General features: G+C 49.8%; 1 protein-coding gene across 1 annotated transcript in view; it reads right to left on the bottom strand.

Annotated features, from left to right (window-relative positions):
* Positions 1 to 803: 803 nt before the first annotated feature.
* Positions 804 to 23,663, bottom strand: part of LOC139235709 (RNA-binding protein 39-like) — a 41,423-nt gene continuing 18,563 nt past the window's right edge. The window contains exons 6-9 of the mRNA XM_070866749.1: positions 19,958 to 20,162; positions 6,674 to 6,763; positions 3,167 to 3,266; positions 804 to 867 (exon numbers count right to left, since the gene is read on the bottom strand). Of these exons, the coding sequence (XP_070722850.1) occupies positions 804 to 867; positions 3,167 to 3,266; positions 6,674 to 6,763; positions 19,958 to 20,162 (459 nt within the window). The remainder of the gene's footprint in view (positions 868 to 3,166; positions 3,267 to 6,673; positions 6,764 to 19,957; positions 20,163 to 23,663) is intronic.

Raw genomic sequence — 23,663 nt, forward strand, 5'->3', positions numbered from 1 at the left:
GGGTTAGATACAGAGTAAAGCTCCCTCTACACTGTCCCATCAAACACTCCCAGGACAGGTGCAGGGGGTTAGATACAGAGTAAAGCTCTCTCTACAATGTCCCATCATACACTCTCAGGGCAGGTACAGGGGGTTAGATACAGAGTAAAGCTCCCTCTACACTGTCCCATCAAACACTCCTAGGGCAGGTACAGGGGGTTAGATACAGAGTAAAGCTCCCTCTACACTGTCCCATCAAACACTCCCAGGGCAGGTACAGGGGGTTAAATACAGAGTAAAGCTCCCTCTACACTGTCCCATCACACACTCCCAGGGCAGGTACAGGGGGTGAGATACAGAGTAAAGCTCCCTCTACACTGTCCCATCAAACACTCCCAGGGCAGGTACAGCACGGGGTTAGATACAGAGTAAAGCTCCCTCTACACTGTCCCATCAAACACTCCCGGGGCAGGTACAGGGGGTTAGATACAGAGTAAAGCTCCCTCTACACTGTCCCATCACACACTCCCAGGGCAGGTACAGGGGGTGAGATACAGAGTAAAGCTCCCTCTACACTGTCCCATCAAACACTCCCAGGGCAGGTACAGCACGGGGTTAGATACAGAGTAAAGCTCCAGATGTCCGTTGATGCCGTACATTCCTGAATGGGTCTCATCTCCTACTCCAAGTTCCTCGAGGGTGTGAATTGCAATCGTGGGCAGGTCAAATGCAGGTCAAGGTACCATGTGCTGGGAACTTCTGTGGATCTTAATGAATGTCCTGGGAGGCCCTTCTCCATTGACTCCTTCACCGCGAGGACACATCTAGGATTCTTCCTCCGAGAGCTCGCCGGGAAGCTTGACGTTCAGACTTCGCTCAATGTCACTGCTGGAGAAGATGGGAAAAAAACTCCTTTCAGCGAATCACAGAAATTTACAGCAAGGAAGGAGGCCATTCCGGCCCATCGTGTCCGTGCCGGCCGACCAAGAGCTACCCAGCCTAATCCCACTTTCCCGCTCTGGGTCCGTAGCCCTGTGGGTTAAGGCACTTCAGGGGCACATCCAAATGTGGTGAGGGTTTCTGCCTCTACCCCCCTTTCAGGCCGTGAGTTCCACCCCAGACCCCCACCACCCTCTGGGTGAAGACATTTCCCCTCAAATCCCCTCTAAACCTCCCCCCAATTACTTTCAATCTCTGCCCCCTGGTTGTTGAGCCATCTGCCCAGGGAAACAGGTCCGTCCTATCCACTCTATCCAGGCCCCTCATCATTTTATACACCTCAATCAGCTCTCCCCTCAGCCTCCTCTGTTCCAAGGAAAACAACCCCAGCCTATCCAATCTTTCCTCATCGCTAAAATTCTCCAGTCCCGGCAACATCCTGGTAAATCTCCTCTGTACCCTCTCCAGTGCAACATCCTGGTAAATCTCCTCTGTACCCTCTCCAGTGCAACATCCTGTTAAATCTCCTCTGCACCCTCTCCAGTGCAACATCCTGGTAAATCTCCTCTGTACCCTCTCCAGTGCAACATCCTGGTAAATCTACTCTGTACCCTCTCCAGTGCAACATCCTGGTAAATCTCCTCTGTACCCTCTCCAGTGCAACATCCTGGTAAATCTCCTCTGTACCCTCTCCAGTGCAACATCCTGGTAAATCTCCTCTGTATCCTCTCCAGTGCAACATCCTGGTAAATCTCCTCTGTACCCTCCCCAGTGCAATTACATCCTTCCTGTAATGTGGTGACCAGAACTGTGCACGCAGTACTCCAGCTGTGGCCTAACCAGTGTTTTATACAGTTCAAGCATAACCTCCCTGCCCTGCTTTGTCGCTGAGGAAAATGGGACGAAGTAAAGAAAGAAAGACTTGGATTTATATAGCGCCTTTCACAACCACCGGACGTCTCAAAGCGCTTTACAGCCAATGAAGTACTTTTGGAGTGTGCTCACTGCTGTATTGTGGGAAACGCGGCAGCCAATTTGCGCACAGCATGCTCCCACACACAGCAATGTGACAATGGTCCAGATCATCTGTTACTGTTGTGTTGATTGAGGGATAAATATTGGCCCCAGGACACCTCCCCTGATCTTCTTCGGAATACTGACCCTGGGTTCTTTGATGTTCAGCTGAGAGAGCAGGCGGGGCCTCGGTTTAATGCCTCAGCTGAAAGACGGCCCCTCCGACAGTGCGGCACTCCCTCAGTACCGCCCCTCCGACAGTGTGGCGCTCCCTCAGTACTGCCCCTCCGACAGTGTGGCGCTCCCTCAGTACTGCCCCTCCGACAGTGCGGCGTTCCCTCAGTACTGCCCCTCCGACAGTGCGGCGCTCCCTCAGTACTGCCCCTCCGACACTGCGGCGCTCCCTCAGTACTGCCCCTCCGACAGTGCGGCGCTCCCTCAGTACTGCCCCTCCGACACTGCGGCGCTCCCTCAGTACTGCCCCTCCGACAGTGCGGCGCTCCCTCAGTATTGGCCCTCTGACAGTGCGGCGCTCCCTCAGTACTGCCCCTCCGACAGTGCGGCGCTCCCTCAGTACTGCCCCTCCGACAGTGCGGCGCTCCCTCAGTACTGCCCCTCCGACAGTGCGGCGCTCCCTCGGTACTGCCCCTCCGACAGTGCGGCGCTCCCTCAGCACTGCCCCTCCGACAGTGCGGCGCTCCCTCAGTACTGCCCCTCCGACAGTGCGGCGCTCCCTCAGCAGTGCCCCTCCGACAGTGCGGCGCTCCCTCAGTACTGCCCCTCCGACAGTGCGGGGCTCCCTCAGTACTGCCCCTCCGACAGTGCGGCGCTCCCTCAGTACTGCCCCTCCGACAGTGCGGGGCTCCCTCAGTACGGCCCCTCCGACAGTGCGGCGCTCCCTCAGTACTGCCTCTCCGACAGTGCGGCGCTCCCTCAGTACTGCCCCTCCGACAGTGCGGCGCTCCCTCAGTACTGCAGTGTCAGTCTAGATTTTTGTGATCAAGTCCCTGAAGTGAGATTTGAACCCACAACCTTCGGACTCAGAGGGCAGTGTGCTTCCCATTAAGCCATAAAGATGGAAGATGGTTTTCAGAGAGAGATAGCCTGTTGGCCAATGGACCGAGTGACCGCCTCATTTGCCGACCCTTCCTCACGATATCATTGGTTGGTCTCAATCACCCCACATCTGCTCCCACCCCACCTGCTCCCACACTCCAGGGCTCCCAGTCCTTACCCTGGGATCTTGGCGGACTGGAGATGTTCGGTGGGATCTGGGAGAGGGACTTCTGACGATGTTTGGGTCTTCGAAATACCCCCCAGGGCCGGAGTCAGAACTGGGGAGAGATGGTCGAACAACAAGAGTTAAAGGTCTTGTCCAACCTGCACCCAAACTCTTCAAACCCCTCCCCCACCCTCCATACCCGTCCCGCACCCTTCAAAACCCCATCCCCACCCTTCAAAACCCCATCCCCACCCTTCAAAACCCTCCCCCGCCCTTCAAAACCCCATCCCCACCCTTCAAAACCCTCCCCCACCCTTCAAAACCCCATCCCCACCCATCAAAACCCTCCCCCACCCTTCAAAACCCCATCCCCACCCTTCAAAACCCTCCCCCGCCCTTCAAAACTCCTTCCCCAGTCTTCAAACACCTCCCCAACTCTTCAAACCCCTCCACCACTCTACAAACCCCTCCTCCACCCTCCCCCACCCTTCAAATCCCTCCCCGCAGGTTCCTAGGGTTACGGAACGAAAGCTGGTAAATGAGGAAAGAGGCTTGAGGGGCTGAATGGGCCTCCTCCTGTTCCTGTGTAACAGGCCCGAGGGGCTGAATGGGCCTCCTCCTGTTCCTGTGTAACAGGCTCGAGGGGCTGAATGGGCCGCCTCCTGTTCCTGTGTAACAGGCCCGAGGGGCTGAATGGGCCGCCTCCTGTTCCTGTGTAACAGGCTCGAGGGACTGAATAGGCCTCCTCCTGTTCCCATGTAACGGGCTCGAGGGGCTGAATGGGCCTCCTCCTGTTCCTGTGTAACAGGCTCGAGGGGCTGAATGGGCCTCCTCCTGTTCCTGTGTAACAGGCTCGAGGGACTGAATGGGCCTCCTCCTGTTCCTATGTAACGGGCTCGAGGGGCTGAATGGGCCTCCTCCTGTTCCTGTGTAACAGGCTCGAGGGGCTGAATGGGCCTCCTCCTGTTCCTGTGTAACAGGCTCGAGGGGCTGAATGGGCCTCCTCCTGTTCCTGTGTAACAGGCTCGAGGGGCTGAATGGGCCTCCTCCTGCTCCGGTGTAACAGGCTCGAGGGGCTGAATGGGCCTCCTCCTGTTCCTATGTAACAGGCTCGAGGGGCTGAATGGGCCTCCTCCTGTTCCTGTGTAACAGGCTTGAGGGGCTGAATGGGCCTCCTCCTGTTCCTATGTAACGGGCTCGAGGGGCTGAATGGGCCTCCTCCTGTTCCTGTGTAACAGGCTCGAGGGGCTGAATGGGCCTCCTCCTGTTCCTGTGTAACAGGCTCGAGGGGCTGAATGGACCTCCTCCTGTTCCTGTGTAACAGGCTCGAGGGGCTGAATGGGCCTCCTCCTGTTCCTGTGTAACAGGCTCGAGGAGCTGAATGGGCCTCCTCCTGTTCCTGTGTAACAGGCTTGAGGGGCTGAATGGGCCTCCTCCTGTTCCTGTGTAACAGACTCGAGGGGCTGAATGGGCCTCCTCCTGTTCCTGTGTAACAGGCTCGAGGGGCTGAATGGGCCTCCTCCTGTTCCTGTGTAACAGGCTTGAGGGGCTGAATGGGCCTCCTCCTGTTCCTGTGTAACAGACTCGAGGGGCTGAATGGGCCTCCTCCTGTTCCTGTGTAACAGGCTCGAGGGGCTGAATGGGCCTCCTCCTGTTCCTATGTAACGGGCCCGAGGGGCTGAATGGGCCTCCTCCTGTTCCTGTGTGACAGGCTCGGCAGGCTGAATGGGCCTCCTCCTGTTCCTGTGTAACAGGCCCGAGGGGCTGAATGGGCCTCCTCCTGTTCCTGTGTAACAGGCTCGAGGGGCTGAATGGGCCTCCTCCTGTTCCTGTGTAACAGGCCCGAGGGGCTGAATGGGCCTCCTCCTGTTCCTGTGTAACAGGCTCGAGGGGCTGAATGGGCCTCCTCCTGTTCCTGTGTAACGGGCCCGAGGGGCTGAATGGGCCTCCTCCTGTTCCTGTGTGACAGGCTCGACAGGCTGAATGGGCCTCCTCCTGTTCCTGTGTAACAGGCCCGAGGGGCTGAATGGGCCTCCTCCTGTTCCTGTGTAACAGGCTCGAGGGGCTGAATGGGCCTCCTCCTGTTCCTGTGTAACAGGCCCGAGGGGCTGAATGGGCCTCCTCTTGTTCCTGTGTAACAGGCTCGAGGGGCTGAATGGGCCTCCTCCTGTTCCTGTGTAACAGGCTCGAGGGACTGAATGGGCCTCCTCCTGCTCCGGTGTAACAGGCTCGAGGGGCTGAATGGGCCTCCTCCTGTTCCTATGTAACAGGCTCGAGGGGCTGAATGGGCCTCCTCCTGTTCCTGTGTAACAGGCTTGAGGGGCTGAATGGGCCTCCTCCTGTTCCTATGTAACGGGCTCGAGGGGCTGAATGGGCCTCCTCCTGTTCCTGTGTAACAGGCTCGAGGGGCTGAATGGGCCTCCTCCTGTTCCTGTGTAACAGGCTCGAGGGGCTGAATGGACCTCCTCCTGTTCCTGTGTAACAGGCTCGAGGGGCTGAATGGGCCTCCTCCTGTTCCTGTGTAACAGGCTCGAGGAGCTGAATGGGCCTCCTCCTGTTCCTGTGTAACAGGCTCGAGGGGCTGAATGGGCCTCCTCCTGTTCCTGTGTAACAGGCTTGAGGGGCTGAATGGGCCTCCTCCTGTTCCTGTGTAACAGACTCGAGGGGCTGAATGGGCCTCCTCCTGTTCCTGTGTAACAGGCTCGAGGGGCTGAATGGGCCTCCTCCTGTTCCTATGTAACGGGCCCGAGGGGCTGAATGGGCCTCCTCCTGTTCCTGTGTGACAGGCTCGGCAGGCTGAATGGGCCTCCTCCTGTTCCTGTGTAACAGGCCCGAGGGGCTGAATGGGCCTCCTCCTGTTCCTGTGTAACAGGCTCGAGGGGCTGAATGGGCCTCCTCCTGTTCCTGTGTAACAGGCCCGAGGGGCTGAATGGGCCTCCTCCTGTTCCTGTGTAACAGGCTCGAGGGGCTGAATGGGCCTCCTCCTGTTCCTGTGTAACAGGCTCGAGGGGCTGAATGGGCCTCCTCCTGTTCCTGTGTAACAGGCTCGAGGGGCTGAATGGGCCTCCTCCTGTTCCTGTGTAACGGGCCCGAGGGGCTGAATGGGCCTCCTCCTGTTCCTGTGTAACAGGCTCGAGGGGCTGAATGGGCCTCCTCCTGTTCCTGTGTAACAGGCTCGAGGGGCTGAATGGGCCTCCTCCTGTTCCTGTGTAACGGGCCCGAGGGGCTGAATGGGCCTCCTCCTGTTCCTAATATTCACCAGATCCCATTCATTCCCCCCTCCCTCTCTCTGGGGCCAACCCCCATCTCCTCCTCCCGCCCCCACCCGCCCCCCCCCCGCCACCGGCCCCTCCCCTCCGCCTTCTCCCGTGGGCCACAGACAGGCCTCGCTCTCCCTCGGCGACACGGGCCAAAAGCTCGCCCTCTTCGATTTGGCCAGGCCTCGGGCCCACCGCAGCCTCTCCCTCAAAAAACACCGTCCCCGGCCTTTCCCACACGTTCCCCGTCCATTTCCCTTACCCGAGATCGCCGGCATGAGGATCCCGAACGGGAAGAGGTTGCTCAGCTGGAGAGCAGCCTGAGTGACCGCAGGAATTTCGAGCCCGGACCCTGAGGGAAGAGGAACACACAGGCCTCTGACTGAGGGGGGGCCTCTTCGAATCACCGCTGAAAACCCCCCGAGCAACAGGCAGCCCCCCCAACATAATGTACACGATCCCAGCCTGTAACTCACTCCCGGGTATCTGTTATTCTATATATAAATCCCCCGAACCCCTCGATTAGATTCCAGCCTGTAACTCACTCCCAGGTATCTGTTATTCTAGATATAAACCCCCGAACCCCTCGATTAGATTCCAGTCTGTAACTCACTCCCGGGTATCTGTTATTCTATATATAAACCCCCCTGAACCCCTCGATTAGATTCCAGCCTGTAACTCACTCCCGGGTATCTGTTATTCTATATATAAACCCCCCCGAACCCCTCGATTAGATTCCAGACTGTAACTCACTCCCGGGTATCTGTTATTCTATATATAAACCTCCGAACCCCTCGATTAGATTCCAGCCTGTAACTCACACCTGGGAATCTGTGATTCGATATAAACCCCCCGAACCCCTCGATTAGATTCCACCCTGTAACTCACTCCCGGGTATCTGTTATTCTATATATAAACCTCCGAACCCCTCGACTAGATTCCAGCCTGTAACTCACTCCCGGGTATCTGTTATTCTATATATAAACCCCACCGAACCCCTCGATTAGATTCCAGTCTGTAACTCACTCCCAGGTATCTGTTATTCTATATATAAACCCCCCGAACCCCTCGATTAGATTCCAGCCTGTAACTCACACCTGGGAATCTGTTATTCTATGTATAAACCCCCCGAACCCCTCGACTAGATTCCAGCCTGTAACTCACTCCCGGGTATCTGTTATTCTATATATAAACCCCCCGAACCCCTCGACTAGATTCCAGCCTGTAACTCACTCCCGGGTATCTGTTATTCTATATATAAACCCCCCCGAACCCCTCGATTAGATTCCAGTCTGTAACTCACTCCCAGGTATCTGTTATTCTAGATAGAAACCCCCCCGAACCCTCGATTAGATTCCAGTATGTAACTCACTCCCGGGTATCTGTTATTCTAGATAGAAACCCCCCCGAACCCTCGATTAGATTCCAGTCTGTAACTCACTCCCAGGTATCTGTTATTCTAGATAGAAACCCCCCCGAACCCTCGATTAGATTCCAGTCTGTAACTCACTCCTGCTTATCTGTTATTCTGTATATAAACCACCCGAACCCCTCAATTAGATTCCAGCCTGTAACTCACTCCTGGGTATCTGTTATTCTATATATAAACCCCCAAACCCCTCGATTAGATTCCAGCCTGTAACTCACTCCCGGGAATCTGTTATTCTATATATACTATCCCCTGAACCCCTCGATTAGATTCCAGCCTGTAACTCACTCCCGGTATCTGTTATTCTATATATAAACCCCCCAAGCCCCTTGATTAGATTCCAGCCTGTAACTCACTCCCGGGTATGTGTTATTCTATATATAAACCCCCAGAACTCCTTGATTAGATTCCAGCCTGTAACTCACTCCCGGGTATCTGTTATTCTATATATAAACCCCCAAACCCCTCGATTAGATTCCAGCCTGCAACTCTCTCCCGGATATCTGTTATTCTATATATAAACCCCCCTGAACCACTCGATTAGATTCCAGCCTGTAACTCACTCCCGGGAATCTATTATTCTATATATAAACCCCCCCGAAACCCTCGATTAGATTCCAGTCTGTAACTCACTCCTGGGTATCTGTTATTCTATATAAAAATCCCACTGAACCCCTCGATTAGATTCCAGCCTGGAACTCACTTCCGGGTATCTATTATTGTATATATAAACCCCCCGAATCGCTCGATTAGATTCCAGCCTGTAACTCACTCCCGGGTATCTGTTATTCTATATATAAACCCCCGAACCCCTCGATTAGACTCCAGCCTGTAACTCACTCCCGGGTATCTGTTATTCTATATATAAACCCCCGAACCCCTCGATTTGATTCCAGCCTGTAACTCACTCCCGGGTATCTGTTCTTCTATATATAAACCCCCCGAATGCCTCGATTAGATTCCAGCCTGTAACTAACTCCCGGGTATCTGTTATTCTATATATAAACCCCCGAACCCCTCGATTAGATTCCAGCCTGAAACTCACTCCCGGGTATCTGTTATTCTATATATAAACCCCCCGAACCCCAAGATTAGATTCCAGCCTGTAACTCACTCACGGGTATCTGTTATTGTATATATAATCCCCCGAACCCCTCAATTAGATTCCAGCCTGTAACTCACTCCCGGGTATCTGTTATTCTATATATAAACCCCCCCGAACTCTCGATTAGATTCCAGCCTGTAACTCACTCCCGGGTATCTGTTATTCTATATATAAACCCCCGAACCCCTCGATTAGATTCCAGCCTGTAACTCACTCCCGGGTATCTGTTATTCTATATATAAACCCCTCGAACCTCTCGATTAGATTCCAGCCTGTAACTCACTCCCAGTTATCTGTTATTCTATATATAAATCCCACTGACCCCCTCGATTAGATTCCAGCCTGTAACTCACTCCCGGGTATCTGTTATTCTATATATAAACCCCCCAGAACCGGTCGTTTAGATTCCAGCCTGTAACTCACTCCCGGGGTATCTGTTAAACTATATATAAACCCCTCGAACCCCTCGTTTAGATTCAGCCTGTAACTCACTCCCGGGTATCTGTTATTCCATCTATAAACCCCCCGAAACCCTCGATTAGATTCCAGTCTGTAACTCACACCCAGGTATCTGTTATTCTATATATAAACCTACCCCCGAACCCCTCGATTAGATTTCAGCCTGTAACTCATTCCCGGGTATCTGTTATTTTATATAAAAACCCCCGAACCACTCGATTAGACTCCAGCCTGGAACTCACTCCCGGGTATCTGTTATTTTATATATATACCCCCCGAAATCCTCGATTAGATTCCAGTCTGTAACTCACTCCCGGGTATCTGTTATTCTATATATAAACCCACCCCGCTAAACCCCTCGATTAGATTCCAGCCTGTAACTCACTCCCGGGTATCTGTTATTGTATATATAAACCCCCGAACCGCTCGATGAGATTCCAGCCTGTAACTCACTCCCAGGTATCTGTTATTATACATAAAAACCTCCCGAACCCCTCGATTAGATTCCAGCCTGTAACTCACTCCCGGGTATCTGTTATTCTATATATAAACCCCCCGAATCGCTCGATTAGATTCCAGCCTGGAACTCACTCCCGGGTATCTGTTATTTTATATATATACCCCCCGAACCCCTCGATTAGATTCCAGCCTGTAACTCACTCCCGGGTATCTGTTATTCTATATATAAACCACCGAACCCCTCGATTAGACTCCAGCCTGTAACTCACTCCCGGGTATCTGTTATTCTATATATAAACCCCCCGAATCACTCGATTAGATTCCAGTCTGAAACTCACTCCCGGGTATCTGTTATTCAATAGAAAACCCCCCGAACCTCTCCATTAGATTCCAGCCTGTAACACACTCCCGGGTATCTGTTATTCTATATATAAACCCCCCGAACCCCTCGATTAGATTCCAGCCTGTAACTCACTCCCGGGTATCTGTTATTCTATATATAAACCCCCCGAATCACTCGATTAGATTCCAGTCTGAAACTCACTCCCGGGTATCTGTTATTCAATAGAAAACCCCCCGAACCTCTCGATTAGATTCCAGCCTGTAACACACTCCCGGGTATCTGTTATTCTATATATAAACCCCCCGAACCTCTCGATTAGATTCCAGCCTGTAACACACTCCCGGGTATCTGTTATTCTATATATAAACCCCCCGAACCCCTCGATTAGATTCCAGCCTGTAACTCACTCCCGGGTATCTGTTATTCGATGTATAAAACCCCCCGAACCTCTCGATTAGATTCCAGCCTGTAACTCACTCCCGGGTATCTGATATTCTATATATAAACCCCGCTGAACCCCTCGATTAGATTCCAGTCTGAAACTCACTCCCGGGTATCTGTTATTCTAGATATAAACCCCCCCGAAACCCTCGATTAGATTCCAGTCTGTAACTCACTCCCGGGTATCTGATATTCAATATATCAACCCCCAGAACCGGTCGTTTAGATTCCAGCCTGCAACTCACTCCCGGGGTATCTGTTATACTATATATAAACCCCTCGAACCCCTCGTTTAGATTCAGCCTGTAACTCACTCCCGGGTATCTGTTATTCCATCTATAAACCCCCCCGAAACCCTCGATTAGATTCCAGTCTGTAACTCACTCCCGGGTATCTGTTATTGTATATATAAACCCCCGAACCGCTCGATTAGATTCCAGCCTGTAACTCACTCCCAGGTATCTGTTATTATATATAAAAACCTCCCGAACCCCTCGATTAGATTCCAGCCTGTAACTCACTCCCGGGTATCTGTTATTCTATATATAAACCCCCCGAACCGCTCGATTAGATTCCAGCCTGGAACTCACTCCCGGGTATCTGTTATTCTATATATAAACCCCCCGAATCACTCGATTAGATTCCAGTCTGAAACTCACTCCCGGGTATCTGTTATTCAATAGAAAACCCCCCGAACCTCTCGATTAGATTCCAGCCTGTAACACACTCCCGGGTATCTGTTATTCTATATATAAACCCCCCGAACCTCTCGATTAGATTCCAGCCTGTAACACACTCCCGGGTATCTGTTATTCTATATATAAACCCCCCGAACCCCTCGATTAGATTCCAGCCTGTAACTCACTCCCGGGTATCTGTTATTCGATGTATAAAACCCCCCGAACCTCTCGATTAGATTCCAGCCTGTAACTCACTCCCGGGTATCTGATATTCTATATATAAACCCCGCTGAACCCCTCGATTAGATTCCAGTCTGAAACTCACTCCCGGGTATCTGTTATTCTAGATATAAACCCCCCCGAAACCCTCGATTAGATTCCAGTCTGTAACTCACTCCCGGGTATCTGATATTCTATATATCAACCCCCAGAACCGGTCGTTTAGATTCCAGCCTGCAACTCACTCCCGGGGTATCTGTTATACTATATATAAACCCCTCGAACCCCTCGTTTAGATTCAGCCTGTAACTCACTCCCGGGTATCTGTTATTCCATCTATAAACCCCCCCGAAACCCTCGATTAGATTCCAGTCTGTAACTCACACCCAGGTATCTGTTATTCTATATATAAACCCCCCGAACCCCTCGATTAGATTTCAGCCTGTAACTCACTCCCGGGTATCTGTTATTTTATATAAAAACCCTGCTAAACCCCTCGATTAGATTCCAGCCTGTAACTCACTCCCGGGTATCTGTTATTGTATATATAAACCCCCGAACCGCTCGATTAGATTCCAGCCTGTAACTCACTCCCAGGTATCTGTTATTATATATAAAAACCTCCCGAACCCCTCGATTAGATTCCAGCCTGTAACTCACTCCCGGGTATCTGTTATTCTATATATAAACCCCCCGAACCGCTCGATTAGATTCCAGCCTGGAACTCACTCCCGGGTATCTGTTATTTTATATATATACCCCCCGAACCCCTCGATTAGATTCCAGCCTGTAACTCACTCCCGGGTATCTGTTATTCTATATATAAACCACCGAACCCCTCGATTAGACTCCAGCCTGTAACTCACTCCCGGGTATCTGTTATTCTATAGAAAACCCCCCGAACCTCTCGATTAGATTCCAGCCTGTAACTCACTCCCGGGTATCTGTTATTCTATATATAAACCCCCCAAACCCCTCGATTAGATTCCAGCCTGTAACTCACTCCCGGGTATCTGTTATTCGATATATAAAACCCCCCGAACCTCTCGATTAGATTCCAGCCTGTAACTCACTCCCGGGTATCTGATATTCTATATATAAACCCCTCGAACCCCTCGATTAGATTCAGCCTGTAACTTACTCCCGGGTATCTGTTATTCTATATATAAATCCCCCGAACCCTTTGATTGGATCCCAGCCTGTAACTCATTCCCGGGTATCTGTTATTCGATATATAAACCCCCGAACCCTTCGATTAGATTCCAGCCTGGAACTCACTCCCGGGTATCTGTTATTCAATATATAAACCCCCCCGAAACCCTTGATTAGATTCCAGCCTGTAACTCACTCCCGGGTGTCTGTTATTCTCTATATAAACCTCCCAAACCCCTCGATTAGATTCCAGCCTTATAAACCCTCCGAACCCCTCGATTAGATTCCAGCCTGTAACTCACTCCCGGGTATCTGTTATTCTATATGTAAACCCCCCCGAACCCCTCGATTAGATTCCAGCCTGTAACTTACTCCCGGGTATCTGTTATTCTATATAAACCCCCCCGCACCACTCGATTAGATTCCAGCCTGTAACTCACTCCCGGGTATCTGTTATTCTATATATAATCCTCCCAGAACCCCTCGATTAGATTCCAGCCGGTAACTCACTCCTTGGTATCTGTTGTTCTATATATAAACCCCCCGAACCTCTCGATTAGATTCCAGCCTGTAACTCACTCCCGGGTATCTGTTATTCTATATATAAACCCCCCGAACTTCTCGATTAGATTCCAGCCTGTAACTCACTCCCGGGTATCTGATATTCTATATATAAACCCCTCGAACCCCTCGATTAGATTCAGCCTGTAACTTACTCCCGGGTATCTGTTATTCTATATATAAACCCCCCGAACCCCTCGATTAGATTCCAGCCTGTAACTCACTCCCGGGCATCTGCTATACTATATATAAACCACCCGAACCCCTCGATTAGATCCCAGCCTGTAACTCATTCCCGGGTATCTGTTATTCTATATATAAACCCCCCCGAAACCCTTGATTAGATTCCAGCCTGTAACTCACTCCCGGGTATCTGTTATTCTGTATATAAACCACCCGAACCCCTCGATTAGATTCCAGTCTGTAACTCACTCCCGGGTATCTGTTATTCTATATATAAACCCCCCGAGACCCCTCGATTAGATTCCAGCCTGTAACTCACTCCCGGGTATCTGTTATTCTATATATAAACCCCTCCGAACCCCTCGATTAAATTCCAGCCTGTAACTCACTGCCGGGAATCTGTTATTCTATATATAAACCTCCCCGAACCCCTCGATTAGATTCCAGCCTGTAACTCACTCCTTGGTATCTGTTGTTCTATATATAAACCCCCCGAGCCCTTCGATTAGATTCCAGCCAGTAACTCACTCCCAGGTATCTATTATTCTATACATAAACCCCCAAACCCCTCGATTAGATTCCAGCCTGCAACTCACTCCGGGGTATCTATTATTCTATATATAAACCCCCAAACCCCTCGATTAGATTCCAGCCGGTAACTCACTCCTTGGTATCTGTTGTTCTATATATAAACCCCCCGAACCCCTCGATTAGATTCCAGCCTGGAACTCACTCCTGGCTATCTGTTATTCTATATATTAACCCCTCCGAAACCCTTGATTGGATTCCAGCCTGTAACTCACTCCCGGATATCTGTTATTCTATATATAAACCACCCGAACTCCTCGATTAGATTCCAGCTGTAACTCACTCCCGGGAATCTGTTATTCTATAAATAAACCCCCCCTAAACCCCTCGATTAGAAACCCCCCGAACCCCTCGATTAGATTCCAGCCTATAACTCACTCCCGGGTATCTGTTATTCTGGATATAAAACCCCCCGCACCACTCGATTAGATTCCAGCCTGTAACTCACTACCGGGAATCTGTTATTCTATAAATAAACCCCCCGAAACCCCTCGATTAAAAACCCCCCGAACCCCTCGATTAGATTCCAGCCTATAACTCACTCCCGGGTATCTGTTATTCTATATATAAAACCCCCCGCACCACGCGATTAGATTCCAGCCTGTAACTCACTCCCGGGAATCTGTTATTCTATAAATAAACCCCCCGAAACCCCTCGATTAAAAACCCCCCGAACCCCTCGATTAGATTCCAGCCTGTAACTCACTCCCGGGAATCTGTTATTCTATATATAATCCTCCCCGAACCTCTCGATAAGATTCCAGCCGGTAACTCACTCCCGGGTATCTGTTATTCTATATATAAACCCCCCGAACTTCTCGATTAGATTCCAGCCTGTAACTCACTCCCGGGTATCTGATATTCTATATATAAACCCCTCGAACCCCTCGATTAGATTCAGCCTGTAACTTACTCCCGGGTATCTGTTATTCTATATATAAACCCCCCGAAACCCTCGATTAGATTCCAGCCTGTAACTCACTCCCGGGCATCTGCTATACTATATATAAACCACCCGAACCCCTCGATTAGATCCCAGCCTGTAACTCATTCCCGGGTATCTGTTATTCTATATATAAACCCCCCCGAAACCCTTGATTAGATTCCAGCCTGTAACTCACTCCCGGGTATCTGTTATTCTGTATTTAAACCACCCGAACCCCTCGATTAGATTCCAGTCTGTAACTCACTCCCGGGTATCTGTTATTCTATATATAAACCCCCCGAGACCCCTCGATTAGATTCCAGCCTGTAACTCACTCCCGGGTATCTGTTATTCTATATATAAACCCCTCCGAACCCCTCGATTAGATTCCAGCCTGTAACTCACTGCCGGGAATCTGTTATTCTATATATAAACCTCCCCGAACCCCTCGATTAGATTCCAGCCTGTAACTCACTCCTTGGTATCTGTTGTTCTATATATAAACCCCCCGAGCCCTTCGATTAGATTCCAGCCAGTAACTCACTCCCAGGTATCTATTATTCTATACATAAACCCCCAAACCCCTCGATTAGATTCCAGCCTGCAACTCACTCCGGGGTATCTATTATTCTATATATAAACCCCCAAACCCCTCGATTAGATTCCAGCCGGTAACTCACTCCTTGGTATCTGTTGTTCTATATATAAACCCCCCGAACCCCTCGATTAGATTCCAGCCTGGAACTCACTCCTGGCTATCTGTTATTCTATATATTAACCCCCCCGAAACCCTTGATTGGATTCCAGCCTGTAACTCACTCCCGGGTATCTGTTATTCTATATATAAACCACCCGAACTCCTCGATTAGATTCCAGCTGTAACTCACTCCCGGGAATCTGTTATTCTATAAATAAACCCCCCCTAAACCCCTCGATTAGAAACCCCCCGAACCCCTCGATTAGATTCCAGCCTATAACTCACTCCCGGGTATCTGTTATTCTGTATATAAAACCCCCCGCACCACTCGATTAGATTCCAGCCTGTAACTCACTCCCGGGAATCTGTTATTCTATAAATAAACCCCCCGAAACCCCTCGATTAAAAACCCCCCGAACCCCTCGATTAGATTCCAGCCTATAACTCACTCCCGGGTATCTGTTATTCTATATATAAAACCCCCCGCACCACTCGATTAGATTCCAGCCTGTAACTCACTCCCGGGAATCTGTTATTCTATAAATAAACCCCCCGAAACCCCTCGATTAAAAACCCCCCGAACTCCTCGATTAGATTCCAGCCTGTAACTCACTCCCGGGAATCTGTTATTCTATATATAATCCTCCCCGAACCTCTCGATAAGATTCCAGCCGGTAACTCACTCCCGGGTATCTGTTATTCTATATATAAACCTCCCGAATCCCTCGATTAGATTCCAGTCTGTAACTCACTTATGGGTATCTGTTATTCCATATATAAACCCCCTGAACTCCTCGATTAGATTCCAGTCTGTAACTCACTCCCGGGTATCTGTTATTCTATATATAATCCACCCGAACCCCTCGATTAGATTCCAGCTGTAACACACTCCCGGGAATCTGTTATTCTATAAATAAACTCCCCGAAACCCCTCGATTAAAATTCCCCGAACCCCTCGATTAGATTCCAGCCTATAACTCACTCACGGGTATCTGTTATTCTATATATAAACCCCCCCGCACCACTCGATTAGATTCCAGCCTGTAACTCACTCCCGGGAATCTGTTATTCTATATATAATCCTCCCCGAACCCCTCGATTAGATTCCAGCCTGTAACTCACTCCCGGGTGTCTGTTGTTCTACATATAAACCTCCCGAATCCCTCGATTAGATTCCAGTCTGTAACTCACTTCTGGGTATCTGTTATTCTATATATAAACCCCCGAACCCCTCGATTAGATTCCAGCCTGCAACTCACTCCCAGGTATCTGTTATTCTATATATAAACCCCCCGCACCACTCGATTAGATTCCAGCCTGTAACTCACTCCCGGTTATCTGTTGTTTTTTATATAAACCACCCGAACCCCTTGATTAGATCCCAGCCTGTAACTCACTCCAGGGTATCCTGTTATTCGATATATAAACCCCCGAACCCTTCGATTAGATTCCAGCCTGGAACTCACTCCCGGGTATCTGTTATTCTATATATAAACCCCCCCGAAACCCTTGATTAGATTCCAGCGTGTAACTCACACCCGGGTATCTGTTATTCTATATATAAACCTCCCCGAACCCCTCGATTAGATTCCAGCCTGTAACTCACTCCTTGATATCTGTTGTTCGATATATAAACCCCCCGAACTCCTCGATTAGATTCCAGTCTGTAACTCACTCCCGGGTATCTGATATTCTATATATAAACCCCTCGAACCCCTCAATTAGATTCAGCCTGTAACTTACTCCCGGGTATCTGTTATTCTATATATAAATCCCCCGAACTGCTCGATTAGATTCCAGTCTGTAACTCACTCCCGGCTATCTGTTATTCTATATATCAACCTCCGAACCCCTCGATTAGATTCCAGTCTGTAACTCACTCCTTGGTATCTGTTGTTCTATATATAAACCCCCCGAAACCCTTGATTGGATTCCAGCCTGTAACTCACTCCTGGGTATCTGTTATTCTATATATAAACCACCCGAACTCCTCGATTAGATTCCAGCTGTAACTCACTCCCGGGAATCTGTTATTCTATAAATAAACCCCCCCTAAACCCCTCGATTAGAAACCCCCCGAACCCCTCGATTAGATTCCAGCCTATAACTCACTCCCGGGTATCTGTTATTCTATATATAAAACCCCCCGCACCACTCGATTAGATTCCAGCTGTAACTCACTCCCGGGAATCTGTTATTCTATAAATAAACCCCCCCTAAACCCCTCGATTAGAAACCCCCCGAACCCCTCGATTAGATTCCAGCCTATAACTCACTCCCGGGTATCTGTTGTTCTATATATAAACCCCCCGAACCCCTCGATTAGATTCCAGCCTGTAACTCACTCCCGGGTATCTGTTATTCCATATATAAACCCCCCGAACCCCTCGATTGGATTCCAGCCTGTAACTCACTTCTGGGTATCTGTTATTCTATATATAAACCCCCCGAACCCCCTCGATTAGATTCCAGCCTGTAACTCACTCCCGGGTATTTGTTATTCTATATATAAACCCCCTGAACCTCTCGATTAGGTTCCAGCCTGTAACTCACTCCCGGGTATCTGTTATTCTATATATAAACCACCCGAACCCCTCGATTAGATTCCAGCTGTAACACACTCTCGGGTATCTATTATTCTATATATAAACCACCCGAACCCCTCGATTAGATTCCAGCTGTAACACACTCCCGGGAATCTGTTATTCTATAAATAAACCCCCCCTGAAACGACTCGATTTAAAAACCCCCCGAACCCCTCGATTAGATTCCAGCCTATAACTCACTCACGGGTATCTGTTATTCTATATGTAAACCCCCCGAACCCCTCGATTAGATTCCAGCCTGTAACTCACTCACGGGTATCTGTTATTCTATATGTAAACCCCCCGAACCCCTCGATTAGATTCCAGCCTATAACTCACTCACGGGTATCTGTTATTCTATATGTAAACCCCCCGAACCACTCGATTAGATTCCAGCCTGTAACTCACTCCCGGGAATCTGTTATTCTATATATAATCCTCCCCGAACCCCTCGATAAGATTCCAGCCGGTAACTCACTCCTTGGTATCTGTTGTTCTATATATAAACCCCCCGAACCCCTCGATTAGATTCCAGTCTGTAACTCACTTCTGGGTATCTGTTATTCTATATATAAACCCCCGAACCCCTCGATTAGATTCCAGCCTGTAACTCACTCCCGGGTATCTGTTATTCTATATATAAACCCCCTGAACCTCTCGATTAGATTCCAGCCTGTAACTCACTCCCGGGTATCTGTTATTCTATATATAAACCCCCCCCGAACCCTCGATTAGATTCCAGCCTGTAACTCACTCCCGGGTATCTGTTATTCTATATATAAACGCCCCCGAAACCCTTGATTAGATTCCAGCCTGTAACTCACACCCGGGTATCTGTTATTCTGTATATAAACTCCCGAACCCCTCAATTAGATTCCAGCCTGTAACTCACTCCCGGGTATCTGTTATTCTATATATAAACCCCCCGAACATCTCGATTAGATCCCAGCCTGTAACTCACTCCCGGGTATGTGTTATTCTATATATAAACCCCCTCGAACTCCTCGATTAGATTCCAGCCTGTAACTCACTCCCGGGTATCTGATATTCTATATATAAACCCCTCGAACCCCTCAATTAGATTCAGCCTGTAACTTAGTCCCGGGTATCTGTTATTCTATATATAAATCCCCCGAACTGCTCGATTAGATTCAAGCCTGTTGCTCACTCACGGGTATCTGTTATTCTATATATAAACCACCCGAACCCCTTGATTAGATCCCAGCCTGTAACTCATTCCCGGGTATCTGTTATTCTATATATAATCTACCCGAACCCCTCGATTAGATCCCAGCCTGTAACTCACTCCCGGCTATCTGTTATTCTATATATCAACCTCCGAACCCCTCGATTAGATTCCAGCCTGTAACTCACTCCCGGGTATCTGTTATTCTATATATAAACCCCCGAACCCCTCGATTAGATTCCAGCCTGTAACTCACTCCCGGGTATCTGTTATTCTATATATAAACCTCTCGAACCCCTCGATTAGATTCCAGCCTGTAACTCACTCCCGGGTATCTGTTATTCTATATATAAACCTCTCGAACCCCTCGATTAGATTCCAGCCTGTAACTCACTCCCGGGTATCTGTTATTCTATATATAAACCCCACGAACTCCTCGATTAGATTCCAGCCTGTAACTCACTCCCCGGTTATCCGTTTTTTCGATGTGTAAACGCCCCCTTCGGTTCCAGCCCGATCGCCCGCAGACCTTACCCTCTGCCAAGCGGGCCATGAGCTGTAACCGGCCGGTGGGGCCCAGGTTGATGCCCGCTCGGTCGGTCTCCTCGTTGTCCATCAGAGAGATTCCGGCCTCTTGCTCTGCACGGTCCGTCACCGGACCCACCTTCAGCACTCGTCCTGCCACCTCGAATCCGTGGAGCTGCTCCAGCGCTCGCTGGGCGCATTCCGTCTCCGCGAACTGCGAGGCGGGAGAGAGTGAGATTGTGTCAGACCTGGGCGGGCAGGGGGTATGTGTGTCCAACATCTCAGTCACTGTTCCCTGCATCCATTTCCCCCTTGAACTCTCTTGCCCCTTTGTCCTCGCCCGCTGAACCCGCGCAGGACAACTGGGGTACCACAGGGATCAGTGCTGGGGCCCCAGCTATTTACAAGATATATATATATATAAGTATATATAAATGAGTTGGGTGAGGGAACGAAATGTAATATTTCGAGGTTTGCTGACGACGAAATAACTAGTTGGGATTGTGAGTTGTGAGGAGGATGCAAGGCGATTTAGATAGGTTGAGTGAGCGGGCAAACACATGGCAGATGCAGTGTAATGTGGATAAATGTGAAGTTATCCACTTTGGTCAGAAAAACATGAGGACAAAGTATTATTTAAATGGTGATGGCTCGGGAAGTGTCGATGTACAGAGGGACCTGGGTGTCCTTGTACACCAGTCAGTGAGAGCAAACATGCCGGTGCAGCAAGCAGTTAGGGAGGCGAATGGTATGTTGGCCGTCATTGCGAGAGGGTTTGAGTACAGGAGCAAGGATGTCTTACTGCAGTTACACAGGGCCTTGGTGAGACCACACCTGGAGTATTGTGTGCAGTTTTGGTCTCCTTACCTAAGGAAGGATATACTTGCCACAGAGGGAGTGCAGCGAAGGTTCACCAGACTGATTCCTGGGACGGCAGGACTGTGGTATGAGGAGAGATTGGGTCGACTGGGCCTGTATTCACTGGAGTTTAGAAGAATGAGAGGGGATCTCATTGAAAGGTACAAAATTCTGATGGGGTTGGACAGACTGGATGCGGAGAGGATGTTTCCCCCGGGGCTGGGAAGTCTAGAACAAGGGGTCACAGTCTCAGGATACGGGGTAGGAAATTTAGGAGTGAGATGAGGAGAAATGTTTTCACTCCGAGGGAGGTGAACCTGTGGAATTCTCTACCACAGAAGGCTGTGGAGGCCAAGTCACTGAATATATTTAAGAGGGAGATCGATAGATTTCTAGACACAAAAGGCATCAAGGGGTATTGGGGAGAAAGCGGGAATATGGCGTTGAGATAGAGGATCAGCCATGATCGTATTGAATGGTGGTGCAGCGTGGGACCATCGCCCGGGACCACCCAGAGTGGTAGCTTGTGCACTGCTCCATCGTAGGAGACCTTTACGGTCGCACTGCCCATTACAGGAATCAGTTCTTTGGTGTAAGTTCTTAGTTTCGTGCGAACTGGAGTTAAGACTGGCCTTGAGGCCTTGTTGCACCACAACCTGTCGAAAGTCTTTTTGCCCATGATGGACTGGCTCACGCCCGTGTCCAGCTCCATTGACACCGGGAGTCCATTTAGTTCAACATTCAGCATTATCGAGAGACAATTCGTGGTGAATGTGTGCACCCCATGTACCTCTGCCTCCTCGGTCTGAGGCTCTGGTTTATCGTGATCCTCCGTGGATCTGTCCTCCTCTGCAACGTGGTGGTTTGCAGGTTTAACAGGATTTGCAGCTCGCCTGTACATACGTTGGAGGTGTCCCATTGTTCCACAACCCTTGCAAACGTACTCTTTGAATCGGCATGAATGGAAACGATGATCACCCCCGCAGCACCAACAAGGTGTTAATGGCCTTGCATTCATCACCCTTGATGGTGGACTCTGAGACATCTGCGGACGTGTAGCTGCAGCTACGTGTGACCTGCCCTGTCCGTTATGATTCGAAAACAACATCACTTTGTTCACAGTAACTGTAGCAGCACTTGTGTGCTGAGAGATTTGCTTCATATTGTCACTGGTGGCAATGAACGCCAGGGCTATCGCTATGGCCTTACTCAAGGTTGGGGTCTCTACAGTCAAAAGTTTGCGAAGTATGGTTTCGTGGCCAATGCCAAGTACGAAAAAGTCTCTGAGCATGTGCTCCAAATGTCCTTCAAATTCGCAATGTCCTGCGAGGCGTCTTAGCTCGGCGACATAACTCGCCACTTCCTGGCCTTCAGACCTTTTGTAGGTGTAGAACCGGTACCTCGCCATCAGAATGCTTTCCTTCGGCTTCAAATGCTCTCGGACCAGTGTGCACACATCGTCGTACGATTTCTCCGTGGGTTTCGCTGGAGTGAGCAGGTTCTTCATGAGGCCATACGTTGGTGCCCCACAGACGGTGAGGAGGATCGCCCTTCGTTAGGCAGCGCTCTCTTCCCCATCGAGCTCGTTGGCCACGAAGTATTGGTCGAGTCGCTCCACAAAAGTTTCCCAATCATCTCCCTCCGAGAATTTCTCCAGGATGCCCACTGTTCTCTGCATCTTTGGGTTCGCTATCTGTATCTCGTCGCCAGTTGTCGTGTACGGAGAAAGAGTCAGACTGAACACTGTGAGCTCAAAGTAAAGTGTGACCTTAGTCTTTTATTGCAGGTCTCCAGAGTGCCTCTCCAACCTGTGAAGCCTCCTTAAATACCTGTGCTCCCAAGGGATTATGGGATCCATTGGGACTCCAGGGGATGAGCCCTCTGGTGGCTGTACAGAGCACATGCAAGTCCAGATACATAACACAAACCTTCCCCACAAACAGCGGATAACCCTCAACAGCCTCAGAACTGGTCACGGTCAATGCTGTCCAGAGGTGGAAAATTAAAGAATTCCCATCGTGCGACTGTTGGAACTCCTAATCAGTCCCTGGAACACTTCATTGAGCACTGCCCTCAGAGAAACATAGAAACATAGACAATAGGAGCAGGAGTAGGCCATTCGACCCTTCGAGCCTGCACCGCCATTCAATATGACCATGGCTGATCCTCTATCACAACACCCTATTCCCGCTTTCTCCCCATACCCCTTGATGCCTTTTGTGTCTAGAAATCTATCTATCTCCCTCTTAAATATATTGGCCTCCACAGCCGTCTGTGGTAGAGAATTCCACAGGTTCACCTCCCTCGGAGTGAAAACATTTCTCCTCATCTCGCTCCTAAATTTCCTGCCCCGTATCCTGAGACTGTGACCCCTGGAATCCTGGCCTTTATTGCAAAGGGGATGGAGTATAAAAGCAGGGAAGTCCTGCTCCAGTTATACAGGGTATTGGTGAGGCCACACCTGGAGTACTGCGTGCAGTTTTGGTCTCCGTATTTACGAAAGGATATACTTGCTTTGGAGGCAGTTCAGAGAAGGTTCACTCGGTTGATTCCGGAGATGAGGGGGTTGACTTATGAGGAAAGGTTGAGGAGGTTGGGCCTCTACTCATTGGAGTTCAGAAGAATGAGAGGTGATCTTATCGAAATGTATCAGATTATGAGGGGGCTTGACAAGGTGGATGCAGAGAGGATGTTTCCACTGATGGGGGAGACTAGAACTAGGGGGCATGGTCTTAGAATAAGGGGCCGCCCATTTAAAACTGAGATGAGGAGGAATTTCTTCTCGCAGAGGGTTGTAAATCTGTGGAATTCTCTGCCCCAGAGAGCTGTGGAGGCTGGGTCATTGAATATATTTAAG

The sequence above is a fragment of the Pristiophorus japonicus genome, chromosome 23, assembly GCF_044704955.1.
Source record: "Pristiophorus japonicus isolate sPriJap1 chromosome 23, sPriJap1.hap1, whole genome shotgun sequence".
NCBI classification, from domain to species: domain Eukaryota; kingdom Metazoa; phylum Chordata; class Chondrichthyes; family Pristiophoridae; genus Pristiophorus; species Pristiophorus japonicus.